This window comes from Sebastes fasciatus, chromosome 4 (genome assembly GCF_043250625.1).
Source record: "Sebastes fasciatus isolate fSebFas1 chromosome 4, fSebFas1.pri, whole genome shotgun sequence".
NCBI classification, from domain to species: domain Eukaryota; kingdom Metazoa; phylum Chordata; class Actinopteri; order Perciformes; family Sebastidae; genus Sebastes; species Sebastes fasciatus.
Window position 1 is genome coordinate 14,050,172 of NC_133798.1, and position 16,935 is coordinate 14,067,106.

The 16,935-nt window shown below is 41.3% G+C and overlaps 2 protein-coding genes across 3 annotated transcripts; one reads left to right on the plus strand and one right to left on the minus strand.

Moving 5' to 3' along the window:
* Positions 1-3,432: 3,432 nt before the first annotated feature.
* On the minus strand, positions 3,433-9,272 carry znf319b (zinc finger protein 319b). Of its 2 annotated transcripts, XM_074632151.1 has the most exons (3): positions 8,966-9,272; positions 6,026-6,171; positions 3,433-5,416 (listed from the first exon to the last, which is right to left on the minus strand). In XM_074632151.1, exons 2-3 carry the CDS (start codon positions 6,028-6,030, stop codon positions 3,583-3,585), a joined length of 1,839 nt encoding a protein of 612 aa, XP_074488252.1. In that variant the 5' UTR covers positions 6,031-6,171; positions 8,966-9,272; the 3' UTR covers positions 3,433-3,582. The 2 variants fall into 2 exon arrangements, with proteins under 2 accessions (XP_074488252.1, XP_074488253.1); XM_074632152.1 differs by lacking the exon at positions 6,026-6,171 and having other exon boundaries at positions 8,966-9,104.
* A 2,263-nt stretch (positions 9,273-11,535) lies between these two features.
* Positions 11,536-16,461, plus strand: usb1 (U6 snRNA biogenesis 1). The gene is made up of 7 exons (XM_074632157.1): positions 11,536-11,871; positions 12,875-13,014; positions 13,141-13,324; positions 14,076-14,129; positions 14,314-14,419; positions 14,721-14,801; positions 15,846-16,461. The coding sequence occupies exons 1-7, from the start codon at positions 11,711-11,713 to the stop codon at positions 15,951-15,953; spliced, it is 834 nt and encodes a 277-aa protein (XP_074488258.1). The 5' UTR covers positions 11,536-11,710; the 3' UTR covers positions 15,954-16,461.
* The last annotated feature ends 474 nt before the right edge of the window (positions 16,462-16,935 follow it).

Genomic DNA, 16,935 nt, shown 5'->3' on the forward strand with positions numbered 1-16,935 from the left:
GTCTGACGGGTTCATTTACTGAAACTAAAAGGAAAGAGATGGTGGTTGGTGGGGAGGAGGGCTAAACTGGTGCCTGAACTGACTTTTTTCCCATTGAAACCACCAGTTAAAATGCAGAGGGGTGGATTTATTTAATTTGTGCTTATACAGGAGATTTTCCTCTCCTTTCCCTGACTGCGTGTTGAATGTGGGATGGAGTTAATTACTCGAGATGTAAGTGTAGTTCTCCCTTTCACTTTGCAGTCAAATCCTCACTGTCCGTTAATGTTTCACCTACCTGAACAGCGCTCTATAACACACAGGACAAATGCACTACCAGACAGTCCAAACAGCTAAACCAGTGCTGCTGGGCTGGAATTATTCTTAGGCTTTAAACGTACAGTTGTACTATTATTATTACACATTAAAGCTGGGTTTCCACCAAAAGTTGCTGTGACTTTTAGTCCCCGGAACTACTTTTCAAGGAACTTGAAGGTTCCTTCAGCATACTGTTGTCTGCGTTTCCGCCGCGGTCTAAAGACCTGCGAAGGTTAGGCAAGTTAGTCCGCTGATGTATGAAAAAACAAGATGACATGAGACGAGGGCTGCTGGTGGTCACAGTGTTAAACACACTTAGCTCAGTGTGTCTGCCTGTTTCATCTAAAATACACGGTGGAAAAAAATGTGTGTTTCACCAATCAGCGATGATCATCCCCGCAAACTCTACCCCGAAAGTTCTGGTACTTTCAGAAAGTGCTAACCCCCGACCATGGCCTTTTTTGGGGATAAAATGTCCCCGGAACTTAATTTAGACCCTGGTCCCCGCGGTCAAAACACAGAGTTCCTCAAAAGGTTCTTAGTTCCAGGGGAAATTTCCTGCGGTCGAGTGTACTGTCTGTGCTATACAGCGGGGTCCTTCTCCTGCACCTGGAGTGACTATTTTTTTTATTATGCACACCTGATGATGTGTCAGCACCAATTAAAAAGTCAAAGTCCTTGCGCACTTCTTCAAATATGAACCCACCCTCATTGATTCCTGATGTGTTTGTGTTGTATTATTCAACTTTTACACCACCACTCTACAGAGTTCTGTGTGTAGAGATCGCTTCTTCTGTGATTTGGCTTTAGAAACAATTCTACATTGTGAAAACGGAGTATGAATCTGGCTGACGTGTTAAAAAATAAAGCCATTTTTATCCAAAACCTACCCCAAGGCCCTGGTCTCTCCATTTAGGAATATCGATTTCCATATCAATTTAAACATTTAAAAAAAAAGAATATAAACAAACGTGAAACCATTAAAAAAAACATACAGTACTTGCTCGCAGTCTTATAATGCCAGATTCAGAAATTAAAAATATGATGGCTGACCAACCATCTGACCTCGCATGATGATGATGATGATGATGATGATGATGATGATGATGATGATGAAGAACAGAGACAGAAAGCAGAAGAGGAGGAAGAGGCACTGTGGCCTCATTTTAAGGCTAAATCCAAAAGAAAAGAATTCAAAGCCAGAATAAAAAAACTTCAGTCTCCTTGGCCTCCTCCGTTTGTATTCAATACTGCACTCAAACCATGAATCAACAGTGAGAGAGGGAACAGGAAAAGGAACCATGATCACAGCTGACATGTAAACCAACTTGTTCTTCGGGGCTTCTAAAGCGCAACTAGAATCTCATAGCATTCAACGTAGAGGAAGGTGTCATTCACTCTGGTAGAAACCCACTCTGACAGACACAGCGTCCGGCTCAACATGTAACAGGAAAAACATGGTTAATATTTCTCTAAAAACATGGGAAATATTGAACACAAAGTGCAGGTTCATCCTGCAAAAACAGCTCGGACAGACCAGTAAGGTTAGTAACTTTAAAAAAGAAAAGAAAAAAAAAGGCGCAGGTCTGCTGAAACATTTCTAATACAATTCTCTACAGTCTGAATTTCCCTGTTTGACAGAATACTGTTTACATTCACACACTCAGACTCACACACACACGCAGGGTGCTCTTTGAGATCCCCTGCAACATACCGATACAATCACTACATGGACTACAAAAAGAACAAAAGAGCATTTGTTAAAACATTTCACGTGGTAAAAAGTAGCAAGAATACAAAAACAGTTCTTACATATTGGTTTTAAGAAAGACATTTCCAACTCATCTTGCTAAGTACACTCACATATCCATAGTATGTACAGGCTGAGAGAGGAAGTCATGTTCAAACTTGGACATTTTCAGTACAAAGAAGTCTGCAGCACTGCAGGAATATGACCATTATATTAGTGTGAAATATAATATATTTCTATATTTGTCTGTACTGAAGGGTGAGAATGGTATCAATCATCAGGGTTGTTATTGATGGTAGACTTCAGCTGGTTGGTTAGTCACACCTTTGGGATCAGGTGCTGCTTCATACTGGTGTTTTGGTACATCGGAATTATTTCACTATAGGACAATACGTCCCCAAACTCCCCCCAAACTGTTTCCCTTCACATAGGTGATAGATCACTGGCTACTTCATAAATAATACTTTTAAGCCCAAACGGATGTGGACGCTGGGAGTCGGGGCCAAAAGAGCCAATACACTGCTTCTGTATTACTGTGTGGAGGTGAAAACCAAAGGTCATCTTACACCTGACCGAAGACAAATGAATGTGAGAACATGTGTCTTAGGGGTTCATGGTCAAACCTCCTAGTCCTCTGATACTAAACAGCAACAGGACGGGAAGAGGAGGGAAGCAAAAGAATGCAAAGATGAGAGGAAGGATGAGAAGGGGGGGTGCTCGCCGATGAGAGAAATCACTCTGATTGGGTGTTCAGATTAAACAAATCAGTGCACGAGTAGAGAAACGAAAGTGAGGAAAGCAGGACAACGGGTAAAATCGAGTGGAAAAACACAGAGGGCTCTTCTCATTTTTCATCTTCATCTCATCTGATCATTCCAATACACGGATATTTTCACAACGACATGGCTATCTGGAATGAAGCCAAGTGGTGAGTGAGAGTGGTGTGAAAATGGTCGGCAAACGCTGCTTTGTTTCTTGTCATAACGGCTTCTATATCTGCCGTCCTCGGAGAAACCTATTTCCTCTCACGCAGGCGCAGAACGTACATGGTAGTTTGCCGTTAGCTGTAGTCTTTGCAGTGTGTTCGAGTTTTTGGCCAAGACAGAGCGACGCAACTGGTGGCCTTCGTCGCCGCTAGTTCTTTAATGTCGGGCTGGTGTGTCTGGGCCTTAAGTATGACTGATGGTAGTTTAAGTGGTTGTGGCCTCTTCATTGCTATCAACTGTCTGATCGTGGGGCTGAGGAAAAGGGGAGAGGATATTTATAAGAAGAAAAAGAGGTGGAACAAGAAGGAAAGTGCAGGAAGAGAAAAGCTCAGGATCTTATGGAATGACGGGGTCACAGTACTAAAAGGCTTTGGGCGGGTTAGTAAAGCAACGAAAACTTGATGTATCACTGGTGAAATTGAATGCAATAATAAGAATAGCCTGGACTGTCCTGCAAATGTGGAGATAGTTAGGCTGAATAAACAGCCTGCAAGGGATGGACAAGAGGACAGGAGTTTAGGGGGACTGTCTGTTCAAGGGAATAAGTCTTTATATGCACTGGGGAACTGGGTAACCCCCACCATCGGCTGTGTGCTGCACCGTGTGATCCTGCAAAGAGCCCAAGTCACTGAAGCGCTCGCCACACCAAACACACTTGAACTGGCCCTCTCTGGAGTGTGTGCTCTGGTGTTTGGTCAGGTGCTCGCGCTGTTTGAAGCCCTTGTTGCAGTGGCCACATTTGTACGGTTTCTCCCCCGTGTGCACACGCCGGTGTCGGTTCAGGTCCGAGGAGTATTTGAAACGTTTCTCACAGTCAGGGCACTTCAGCGGCTTTTCCCGCGACGGGTCGCAGCGGTGCTGGACGAATTCCGAAGAGGACAGGAAGCGGCGGTCACAGAGTGAGCACTTGAGGGGCTTCTCTTGGCAGTGAGAGTTTTGATGACGCTGTAATGTGGAACTCTTCTTGTAGCCCTTGCCGCAAACGTCGCACTTGTACGGCTTGTCGGGCGAGCTGTTGGACGACTCGCCGCACTTGTGTCTGAGCAGCTCTCCTGACTGGCTGAACTCCTTCTGGCATGAGGCGCACTTGAACAGGTTGTCCATGCCGTGGACGTGCTGGTGGTAGAGGAGGTGAGACGGCTGCATGAAGCCCTTGTCGCACAGATTGCATTTGAACGGCCGGTCAGAAGGGTCTTTGTGCGTGCGTCGGTGGCGCACCAGTGCGTACTGCTGCTTGAAGCTCATCTGACACTCGTCACAGTGGAACGGACGCTCCTCAGAGTGTGTGCGCTCATGTTGCCGAAGGTCAGACGGCCGCTTGAAACCCTTACCGCATGTGGCGCAGCGGAACGGGCGGGAGCCCTGCGGGTGGCAGGGGTGGTGAAGGAGCTCCGACGACTCCTTGAAGTGCAGCTCGCACAAGTTGCATTTGAACAAGTGCTCGCCAGAGTGCACGTACATGTGGCGCACGAGGTGGGAGCGGTGCTTGAAACTCTTTTCACAAACGGCGCACTTGAATGGCCGTTCGCTGCTGTGTGTCCGCTGGTGGTGCTGTAGATGTGACGACTGGCTGAAGGACTTGTCGCATGTGTCACATTTGAAGGGCTTCTCTCCCGTGTGCACCCTCTCGTGCCGCGTGAGTTCTGACAGGTGTTTGAAGCCCTTCTGGCAAACGGAGCATTTGTACGGCCGGTCTCGGGCTGAAGGAAAAGGTAGGATGGATGAGCTGCTGCTCGCTGATGCCCCGTCACTGCTGGGCTGCTGGGGAGTATTTGAGGTGGGTGTGACGTTGCCAGAAGAACCGGGTCGGTAGGTCTTCTCACATATTGAACACTTCATTGGGTTGGTGCTGTTATGGGATGTGTGATGCTGGGCTAAAGAGGTGAGCAGGGAGAACCCCATCTTACAAACCCCGCACACAAACGGCTTCTGCTCCACCTGAACACACTGGTGTTCTAGCAAGTCTGTCGCCTGGTGGAAAATCTTCATGCACTGAGTGCACTGGAACGACCTGTCCTGATTCACCATGCACTGGTGCTCGTGTGGGTTGGCCAAGTGGGAGATATCGTGTCCACAGGCCGCACACTTGTGTCCTCCTTCTGCCACTACCTGTAGGGAGGTCTGAGGGGCCTGGGCGGCGTGCTGCTGCTGACTGTGCTGCCCGCCTCCGTGCTGCTGGCTGTGTTGGCTGTGCTGTCCATGCGGTTGCTGCTGCAAGGACGTAGCATCTGGCTGCAGCACAATGCCATACACCGCACAGCCCAACGCATTCTCAGCTCCTGGAGGGATGGTGTGGACGACTGGAGGTGGAGCATGCTGCTGCCAGGCCTCTGACATGCGTGCTCGGGTGTAGGGATTCAGTTTTGCAGCTGGTGTGGCCCAACTGCAGTAAGAAAGAGAGATTGGAACATAGTTAAAGTGGCAGTAGGCAGAATATGTTTGGCATCATTGGGCAAAAATGTTATAATAACCTTTCAGCATATTGTAATTCAAGCGTTCTAAAAGAAAACTAGACTTCTGCATCTCTTCTTGGCTCTGTTTTCAGGCTTTAGAAAATCTAGCCTGTGACGGAACAATTTAGCCAATCACAGGTCATTTCAGAGAGAGAGCATTCCTATTGGCTGTTCATTCAATGAAGGCAACTGTCAATCACTCGCAAACTCCAATCAAACGGTCATATTTGATCAGTGCTGCCTAGTTTGACCGTTTGATCGGAGTTTGCGAGTCATTGACATCTGCTCAGAGACGGTAAGGCTCCAGCTCGGCTATGATTGGTTGTTTTCCTCTGGTCTGTGAAATCTTGCAGATGCCATTAGGAGCACCGGAGGACACAGAGCCACATGATTTTTTTTCACATTACTTGTCTAATGCACTACTGTCAGGATATAGTGACTGATTCATAAAAATAAATTGTTTTTAATCATATTTGCTCCAATCTGCCTACTCCAGCTTTAAATAATGGGCTGAAGGCTTCAGAGAAAAAAAACCTCACTCCATTTCAGCAAGTGGCACTGAAGAACTGGTGAAGGGGCTGAGACGGAGGATATAGCGCAGAGGAAAGTAGCTGTGTGGAGATCAGACTTGTGTGAAGAGATGGAAGAAAATCCCCTACGTTCACTTGTGGCCTTCAAGCGGTATCTGTATAAAAAAGAGAATCGAGGTGAGTCAAACTATCAACGGGCAGAAAGGGGTTCCTCAATAACAACAGTGTAGCATTATGTTGCATCTCCAACATCCACTGATCCAACAGAAGGTGCACCCAGAACAAGAGAATATTTGTGTAGCAAAATGCTTTAGTTAGCTAGTTACAAATTGTATTGTCCATAATGTGGAAAATTGTCTTTGGCTTCACCACAATCAACATAAGTTACAAATAAGATAATAGTAAGAAACAGTAAAACAAAAAACCATGGAGGAGCATGGAGTTCAATCATATGCAATCCAATACAGTTCCGTAAAGCAAATATGTTTAAAAACTATGTATTTTTATGAATCGGTCACTATATCCTGACAGTAGTGCATGAGACAGGTAATCTGAAAAGAATCATGTGCCTCTGTGTCCTCCGGTGCTCGTATTGGCATCTGCAAGATTTCACAGACCGGAGGAAAACAACCAATCAGAGCCGAGCTGGAGCCTTGCCGTCTCTGAGCAGCTGTCAATCACTCGCGAACTCCGAGGAAATACCAAGCACCGCCCAGCAGCCGGAGCAAACTTTCTCATTTTACAGCTAAATAGTACACTACAAGATGTTTCTGAAAACATTTGAGGAGAGAAATAGGCATTACAGTAACAGAATATTGATTCATATTTGATCAGCGCTGCCTAGTTTGACCGTTTGATCAGAGTTTGCGAGTGGTTGACAGCTGCCTCCGTTGTATGAACAGCCAATAGGAACGCTCTCTCTCTGAAATGACCAGTGATTGGCCAAAGTCTCCCGTCATGGGCTAGATTTTTTAAATCCTGAAAACAGCCATGAAGAGGTGCAGAAGTCTAGTTTTTCTCTCAGAGCACTTGAATTACAATATGCTGAAAGGTTATTATGGATTTTTTTCCCCCAGTGATGCCATTAAACGTCCTGAGTAGCTTTTTAACAAACACATTCAGTGTTATCTATAAAAACTAAGGTGGCTTTCTATATAAGTTCCTAAGTATTTAAAAAAAGCTAACCTTTTCAACAGGGTGCCCCCATGATTGTTAGGAGTTAAGATAAGATGAACCTTTATTATCCCCGGAGGGAAATTCAGGTGTCAAAGCAGCAACATCAGCAAACAGAGTGAAACACAGGAGGTAAAGGTATACAAAAATTATAAAAACAATAATAGAGATATAAAAGATACAGAGTGAATAGGTGAACACAATGTGTACAGTCCGTCATTAAATAAATGTAGTATGTGCGATAAATAAATGTGGTCTATAAAAAAAGTTATTGGCAGAGCTGGCATGAATGTAATGTTTACTGGATATGACCATTTCTTTGCCTTTATTTTCTGCAAAAAATGTAGAAAGTTTACAATTTTGCTACATCAGCTTTAGCAGCCAGTTATGATTTATCAGACTCAGCAGAAACAAGAGACATTAAAGCTTGTGGATTAGTTATGCTGTGAGGGGTTGTTGCAATATTAGGTTTACAACAGCAGGTGCCAGACTGTACAGGCAGCCTCTCTACCAACATATCACAGCAGATTCATCCCATCTGCTCATTGAGCAACTCTTGACAGAAGAGTTACACTAGATCACAGCGTGTTTACATCAGTCATATGCATCACCCATAATGCATATAGAGTCAAGTAAAAACATCCCTACAATGATATGTTGACGTTACTGCATCCCCAATGCAATGTAATGAAATCATTAAACCTGAATATGTGCACCACAGCAAGTGATCATTCATTGACATGCACACTTGGACACAATACATTAAGTCGTATATTTAAATTAATTTATTATACTGGTTAATGTAGTTGCACCTCTTGTCTGTGCAGAAATAAAAAAAAATGTGGAAAGTTACTTTTGCAATTGTGCCACATCAGCTTTAGCAGCCAGTTAAGATTTATCAGACTCAGCAGAAACAAGAGGCATTAAAACTTGTGGATTAGTTATGCTGTGAGGGGTTGTTGCAATATTAGGTTTACAACAGCAGGTGCCAGACTGTACAGGCAGCCTCTCTACCAACACATCACAGCAGATCCATTGAGCATCTCTTGACAGAAGAGTTGCACTGATCACAGCGTGTTTACATCAGTACTTATGCATGTCATGTAAAACATCCTTACAATGATATGTTGACGTTACTGCATCCCCAATGCAATGTAATCATAAACAACCTGAAGATGTGCACCGTGGGGACAGTGATCATTCATTAACATACACACACTTGGACAGAATGTATAATATATATATATATATATATATATATATATATATATATATATATATATATATATATATATTATATATTTCTGCATAAATGTAATTTATGCAGAAATCAAAATGCTCAACGATTCGTGGTTTTAAACAATGTGGAAGACATCATCCCCAATGTAATGTAATCATAAACAACCTGAAGATGTGCACCATAGCAAGGCATCATTCATTAACATGCACACTTGGACACATTAAAGTCGTATATTTAAATCTATTTATTATACTGGTTATGTAGTTGCACCTCTTGTCTGCAGAAATCAAAATGCTCATCTATTCGCGGTTAAATGTGTAAGACAGCGTCTGCGCATCATACCGTTTTTCTCGTCTCCATGCAAAGATCAGTGTAATCAGGATAGCCTAGCCTAGCTTAGCTTAGCTTAGCTTCATGCTAACGCAGCTACAGAGCTAGCTAGCTAATGATAACAGCCTGGTAGTCGCCGCTGCAGCGACACCTTGGTTAGTGAGCGGTGCAGGTAAACACAGGTGAGAAACTCCGCGTTTACTCACCTGGAGAGTCCAGACGAGCCTGCTGAGTGTGTCTTTCCTTCGCTTAGCTGCTAGCTGCTAGCTGCTCCCTCCAAACAACATCCGCAGCCCGGCGGTGTCTGGTCGGAGGCGCTCTTCTTGTTCGAGCTGCTGAGGCTCCGGGAGCTGACAAATGTTCATTAAAATGGGTGAAAATCCTCCCGCGGTTTCTCTATTCGCCCCATAAACCGTGTGGTCTTTATTTGTCTGCTAGAGCTTTAACCTCGAGGAGCAGAAACATGTTGCATGTTGTTATAAGATGCTAGCAGCTAGCTGTCGGCTAGCTTCTGAGCACACTGCCCGCGACCGGGAACATGAATAAAACAACACGCGCGCACACACACACGCGCACGCACGCACACACCCGGAACCGTGTGTGATGGTTTTAATTTATTTTTATACTTTATTTTTTACTTTATTTTATTTTTTGCTTTATGTTTTACTTTATTCTATTTTGTAATTTTATTTTTTACTTATTTTTTTTACTTTATTTTATTTTTTACTTTATTTTATTTTTTACTTTATATTTTACTTTATTTTATTTTTTACTTTGTTTTTTACTTTATTTTATTTTTTACTTTATTTTTTACTTTATATTTTACTTTATTTTATTTTTTACTTTGTTTTTTACTTTATTTTATTTTTTACTTTATTTTATTTTTTATTTTATTTTTTACTTTATTTTATTTTTTACTTTATATTTTACTTTATTTAATTTTTTACTTTATATTTTACTTTGTTTTTTACTTTATTTTATTTTTTACTTTATTTTTTACTTTATTTTATTTTTTATTTTATTTTTTACTTTATTTTATTTTTTACTTTATTTTATTTTTTACTTTATATTTTACTTTATTTTATTTTTTACTTTGTTTTTTACTTTATTTTATTTTTTACTTTATTTTTTACTTTATATTTTACTTTATTTTATTTTTTACTTTGTTTTTTACTTTATTTTATTTTTTACTTTATTTTATTTTTTATTTTATTTTTTACTTTATTTTATTTTTTACTTTATATTTTACTTTGTTTTTTACTTTATTTTATTTTTTACTTTATTTTTTACTTTATTTTATTTTTTATTTTATTTTTTACTTTATTTTATTTTTTACTTTATTTTATTTTTTACTTTATATTTTACTTTATTTAATTTTTTACTTTGTTTTTTACTTTATTTTATTTTTTACTTTATTATTTTTTTTTTTAATTGACACACACACGCACACACGGAACCGTGTATGATGGTTTTAATGTAACACTTCAGCAAACATTTTTCAACACATCTATTCCTGTTTTTCTAAAGAGTAAAATGCGTTAGTTTAAACTATCATTAAACAATTATGACATCATTCAGTTTCAGCTGAGCCTGTCAACTCTTTTAAATGCTGTCATAACATATGTATGTATTTTTGACAAATTTAAGGGAATCTTTAAGGCCGAGCAGTACACAAAAACACCTATATATACAAATTCCTCACTTTACACATATTGTGGCAAACATCTGAAAGGGGAACTGATGCGTTTAGTTAGTAAAATAGGAGTTGCATTTATTGTACCATAGTTTCAAATCCAAGTAGGGAAAAGGGTTAGTGATGATTTATCAGTTTACACAGGAGAAATGCTTTCAATACTGTTAGCAGTGCAGTGGATAGAGGAAGCCAGACCATTGAGAGCAATCATTTACTCAGACTCAAGTTCATCACTAGTTAATTTACAGTACAGTCATTCAGACAGCAGACCAGACAGTTTGATTGAAATACAACAAACATTATACAGAATTCAAATGATGGGGCTTACAGTAATATTCTTTATGGATACCAGCACACACATAGGGGTCAGAGGAAATGAAATGGTAGATAAGATTGCAAAGTAGGCTACAAAAAATAACGACATTGATTTGACAGTTAGCTTCAGCAAAACAGAAATGAATAGCAATTATTAAACAGAGACTGAGGGAAAGGTGGCAGAAGCAATGGGAGGAAGAGAGGAAAGGACGGTGATTTTACAGAGTTCAAAGGAAAGTGGGAGGGAACAGGAGAGATGAGACAATCATATCAACACTTAGATTTGGACACACTGGACTAAACAGCACACTATTTAAAATAGGTAAACATGACACAGGTAAATGTAATCATTGTGGACAAGAGGAAACGGTGGAGCATGTCATATTGCATTGTGAGAGATATGAGGAAGAAAGATTTGAGTCAAGGCCTCAAAGAGATTAAAGTACACTTTGATTTAATAGATATTCTACAAAAGAACTCACTAAATGAGTGTTACAGAACATTATTTCAGGATCTTAGACAAATTAATATGATTGGAAAAATATGAGTTTTTTTTTCTTTTTTTTGAATATAGTAATTATTATCCAGACTGATCCACCCTCCAGACCAGCTGGTGGTGGTAATGCACCAAATCATTGTTTGCCAACCGCCAATAAACCTTAAAGAAGAAGAAGAAGAAGAAGAAGAGGAAGAAGGGGAACTGATGTTGAGGTGAGGCTGTGTTTCACTGGTACATACATTATCAGTACACCAGGTTGTTTACACCGGAAGAGCAGGATTGTGTGGAAGATAACACCACCTGTGTTTGAAGCCGCTGAAAAACACGTTTTGAAGCCCAGCAAACACGTTTATGTTACCTAGAGTTTAACTTTAATATGTATGTTAATTCCTCTCAGACTTTTAGCACATTTACACGCATCGTTATGTGCTGGTAGGGGACAGGATGCTGGTCGGATACAGCAGCTCGGAGGAGGAGAGTGAGGCTGCAGCGGGGACTGATGGAAACAAGAGTTCCTCTCGGAAGTGTGAAGAGGAAGAGGATGTTAACCGAGGCAGCCCAGCGAGGAAGAAACGCAGCATGGAGGAGCAGGCTCCTAAAGCTCGGTGTGTGGTGACTTCCTGTCTGTGTAGAGAAAGAGCAGGGCCGGCTCTACACCCTTTGGTCTCTGCTCCTCTGCCTGCTTGCTTTCACTCACACAGTACGCGCATTCTCGCTATTTCGCTCCACCTCACGTGCATGCGCGCACATTACACACTGCAGAAGAGTTAGTTTAGCCCTGAGAATATCTAGTGAATGTACGGTGGACGTTTGTGCAGAAATAACTGCTGCAGCTCCTCCAGATCAGCAGAGGGTTCCCGTGTCTTGTGAAGTGACGGGGCTCCGCAGCGAGAAACGTTATCGTCTCCGACCAAAACTCCGGTGTCTCCCTGCGGGCGCAGTCGGGAGGCGATAACCAAGTCAATGGGTTTTTTAAATGGGTTTTTAGTTAGATGCTTGAAATAAGGTCTGTGGTTAACACAAGATTAAGAGATTTTAATGTTTTGTTCACAAACATAAAATACATCATTAAATACCCCACTCGCTAATTTTGAAGCCTTTCTGTGTCTTGTGGCTAAATGAGACTACAAGACGTCATCACGCCAACTCGTCCGTCTTTATAGCCTCGTTGTGTATACTTGCGTGTAGTTTCTTTATAGCCTAACGTTAGCTTTTTGCGTCTGGTGATTACATCCACACTTCAAAAATCATAAAAGTGGTGTTAAGTTGTGAAGATTATCTTGCTGAACAAAACGTGCAAGTATCATAAACTTTTAGAGAGTTTATTTTCTTCAATAATCCAAAACCCAACGGAAAAATCCTACTGGCATTTTATCGAGGGAACCCAGAGCGATGCTAACCTCCTGGTCGGCCAACAAAAATATGTCATCCCTGGAGAACTCTATACGGCCCTGAGAAAGAGGATGAGACAGAAAACACCATTTCTCAAATTGTAACGTATGACCAAGAGTAGTTATTGAGCTAATAAATCGTATAATGTTATTCATTTTGTGGTCATGATATATTGAAACTGTTTTTTAAGGTCTCATGGTGCTGTGTTTCCGTTAGGCTGCCCCTTCCTGGTTGCCTGTTGGACATGTTTCCAGATGAAGTGAGCTCAGAGACTGAAGACAACTCTCTTCATGATGGACGTGTTCGCTCCTTCAAACACGAGAGAGGCAACTGGGCCACCTATGTTTATTTCCCGTGTAAGACCAACACACTGTACTGCTCATGATTGATCGATCAATTATCATTTATTGAACCTAATTTGGATTCCTGTGTGCATGTTTCCCCTGCTCTCTCTCTCTCTCTCTCTCTACTCTGCACATCAGACCATCCTGAGGAGGAGTTCGGGGAGTTGTTGGAGGAGCTGCTCTCATTAGCCGGGGCCCACGGTGCGATTTTGACCCCGCAGGAGGAGTTCCACCTCAGCGTGTCTCAGACGGTGGTGCTGAGACACCACTGGATCCAACCCTTCACCCGGAGCCTCAAGGCAGGACTGGTGCTCCGCAAAAGGTTCGCTCAAATACCCATAACAAGAGGAAAACATTTAAATTTGATTTGTTCTTTTTTTCTGCTTAATACTGCAGGTGTTTGCCATTAAGTTTGCAAAGCATATACAGTATGTAAAGGGAGTCATTTGTTGGACAAGTAATTGAATTGCACCAATGATCAAAAAAAGTAAAATACTTAAAGGTACGGTGTGTAAGATTTGGTGGCATCTAGTGGTGTGGTTGCACATTGCAACCAACTGAGTACCCCTCCGCTCGCTCCTTCCTTTCCAAGACTGCGGTAACGTGAGCCGCCGAGTGCAAAACCGTGCCTCTCTCAGAGGCCATCCTTACCATAGTAACACTATAGGAGCAACGGAAGTCAGACTGCAGCTGGCGGTACCACGGTTTTGCATTCTGCGGCTCATGTTACCGCAGTTTCACAAGCGTGTTGGTGGAGAACTACGGGGTTGTGCGGGAGGACTAAAAACCAAACAACAGTATTACAACAAAACAAGGCAAGATAATAAGACAAAAGGAAATTAAATGATTAAACAATGAAGAGCCCTATATAAGCATTGTATTACTATAGATAAAATAACTCTCTGTAATAACTCTCACGGCAAGGTGAGTAAAACTGCATTTGCAGCAGCATCCTAGAGGATCACGTGCACTGTAAATGGAATAGTGAAAATAGATTTGAAAAAATATGTTAAAGTTACACCCGGAACTGTCTATGGTGGAAATTTCATTCTATCTGTGTTTCTTGTTGCCAGGTTTGCGTGCTCAGCGGGGAGACTGAGGGTCTATTGTAACGCTGAGAAGACGAGGTACAGTCACAGCCTTTAATTGTCTCTCTTTCTCATGATTATATACACTGTAAATATAATTTATATATACACAGTTTCTTTCCTAACGTGTCTGTTTGAATTCCCTGAGCTTCTATTCTTCATGGTTCGACCATGCCGTATGCATATACTGTAGATATGTGTCTCTGTCTGTTGTCCCCTGCAGGACATTTCTGGGGATGGAAGTGTGTACTGGGCATGCTCAGTTGTTGGACCTGGTCCAAGCAGTGGACAGAACAATGACAGAGTTTCACCTGGACACTTTCTATCAGGTGACTGATCGACACATTTTAACACACACATAGATTATATTATTGTAGCTAGACCTTTTTGTGTTGTTGAGGTGTTGATACCTGGGTAGATAGGGTGAATCTGCAGGATCCAAATGTGTTTGTGGGATGCTCTTTTATGTCTTAGCAACTATTTAATTTTAATTTTGATTCAAGCTAAGTAAAGTATTATTGTGAATCAATGCTTTGTCTGAAAACTATGAACAAATCGTCCAAAAGAATCTGAAGTAGTACACACCTCCGTGTCTTACCTCTATAATGTTCCCTCTGGTGTGTTTTCTAGGATCCATCTTTCCACGTGAGTCTGGCCTGGTGCGTTGGAGACTTGATGGAACAGATGAAGGAGTGCCTTCAGGGGATGCAGGTACTGGGACATCTTGTTTCTCTCCATCCTAATTCCCAACACTGACATCACTGACTGTTCATTTTTTGCTAATTAACAGTCAGTTCTAAATCCAAAGGTTTCCTGTTGTTCCGCAGTCCATATATTAGCAGTCTATCACAGCCATATCACTGTCAGCGTACATGTTAGCCGATTACATAGTGCAGTACAAAATGACAAATATGAGTGAGGTCATTTTTAAGGTGTCTCTATCACATAGTTTGTCCATCAGAGAGCACCGACAAATATATTTATTAGCTGTAAAATGTAACGCTCCATATATCATAATTCTTAAATGTATCCTATCAAAAATGTGTGTTAGCCAATAGAGAGGCAAAGTCCCGCCCCTTCTGGTGGACCACCATGGGACCTTAGTTCGGAAAAAATATGAACGGTAGTCAACTCTATATACTGTTAACTGATTTGTCAAGCTCTTAACTAACGGTCAGGCTTAAGTAGTTCCTTGTTTTTGGACCAATGGGCTTACACATTGATGGAGAACCACCCTCCCACTCTACTGATTAGTGTAAGACAATATAGGTGTGCAAGCTACTGCTGACAATGACCCCGATGAAGACCCACGTCGGTCACAACGCGTTGGTCATTTAAAATAATTATTGCCATGCGTAAATTAACGCTCCTGACCATTTTTACAGTCGTTTCCACTTCACCTTATAGTATCTTGAATAGGTAAACCAGACATGTCGAAGAGATATACATTTGATAATTCACAAGTTAGTTTTATGCATGTGTTATTGAAAATACATAAGTACTTTATAAATGAGACCAAATAAATACATTTAGTTGGAGTTAACAGGCTCTTGTTTTTTTCCTCTCATCAGAAAAAAAAATAATCATACAGCAATCTATTGTTTTTTTGTATTGTGTTGAACACTTCTGACCATTCTGACAGCAGCTGAGATAATGTCGGGTATAGAGGAGTTACAGGAGTTTGGACTGAATGACTTGCACATAATTTACCAGCTGATTACTACTCATATGTCTCTGTTTTTTTTTTACTGTTAGAGTCTGATTGATAACCACGAAGAAGGACCATTTCTACTGAGGTTGGACTGCGTGGAGCTGCGCTGCAGGACGGGAAACAAGACTTTCCGCTTCACTCTGGAGGCCTAAAATATGACACATGTATACCCCAACCAGTCACCCTTTACAGCGGAAAATGAGCTAGAAACGTACGCATTTAGTGGAGCAGTGACGATATGTTGTAGGGCTGTCCGAGACCAAAGAAGTTCATAGTCGACTAACACTCATAGTGTTTTGACGACGATTTTGTCACGTAAAACAGATTTTCTCCACAAAGAATAACACAAATGCACCACTTTAAATCATGTGTTTACCAGAGATTGGCTCTTAGAAATAAGTCATTCAGCAGAGAAAAACGTTAAAAATGACTAATCAAGTAAAGAAATCTTAGTCATCTAAGACCAAACCAACCGATCGGTCAACTAATCCCCTAAGGAGGAGGCAGCCCTAACATGTTGTATTCTTTTAAGAACTGCTAACGGATACGTGGCATGTTCCTACAAAGACAATCAACGCTCAATGGACCAAAATAATGTAAAGAAAAACAATTTATTGTATTTTAATACTGTATGTAAATAAAGTTGCTACTGGTTTTATACTTATTTTTGCATGACTAATGCTACGAGAAGTGATCAGGGTTCAGAACGGTTGATGTGTCACCCGAACAAGCTTTTCGAGAATGATGACGCATGTGTGAGAAGCTGAACCACATATGAAAGGCTGACATGCAGACGCCTCAATGAAAGGAAGTTGTGGACTCAGTATTGAAACCTCAGAGTTTTTCCCAATATGCAGTCATTTACCTCACTGACATGAACAGAGAGGAGGGAATTAGTCATCACTTAAAGATGACCTATTATGCTCATTTTCAGGTGCATACTTGTATTTTGGGTTTCTATTAGAACATGTTTACATGCTTTAATGTTCAAAAAACACTTTACATTTCTCATACCGGCTGTGTTGCAGCTCCTCTTTTCACTCTCGGTCTAAAAGGAGCAGTGTTTCTGTGGGGGAGAGTAACTCCTTTTGGCGTGAACAAAAAAACTATAACTCTAAAGGAAAAGGGAAAAAG

Coding starts and splice junctions, on each gene's coding strand:
- usb1 (XM_074632157.1), top strand. CDS start 11,711: ATGCTGGTCGGATACAGCAGCTCGGAGGAGGAGAGTGAGGCTGCAGCG. Junction 14,130..14,313: donor TGTAACGCTGAGAAGACGAG/GTACAGTCACAG, acceptor TGTCCCCTGCAG/GACATTTCTGGGGATGGAAG. Junction 14,420..14,720: donor ACCTGGACACTTTCTATCAG/GTGACTGATCGA, acceptor TGTGTTTTCTAG/GATCCATCTTTCCACGTGAG.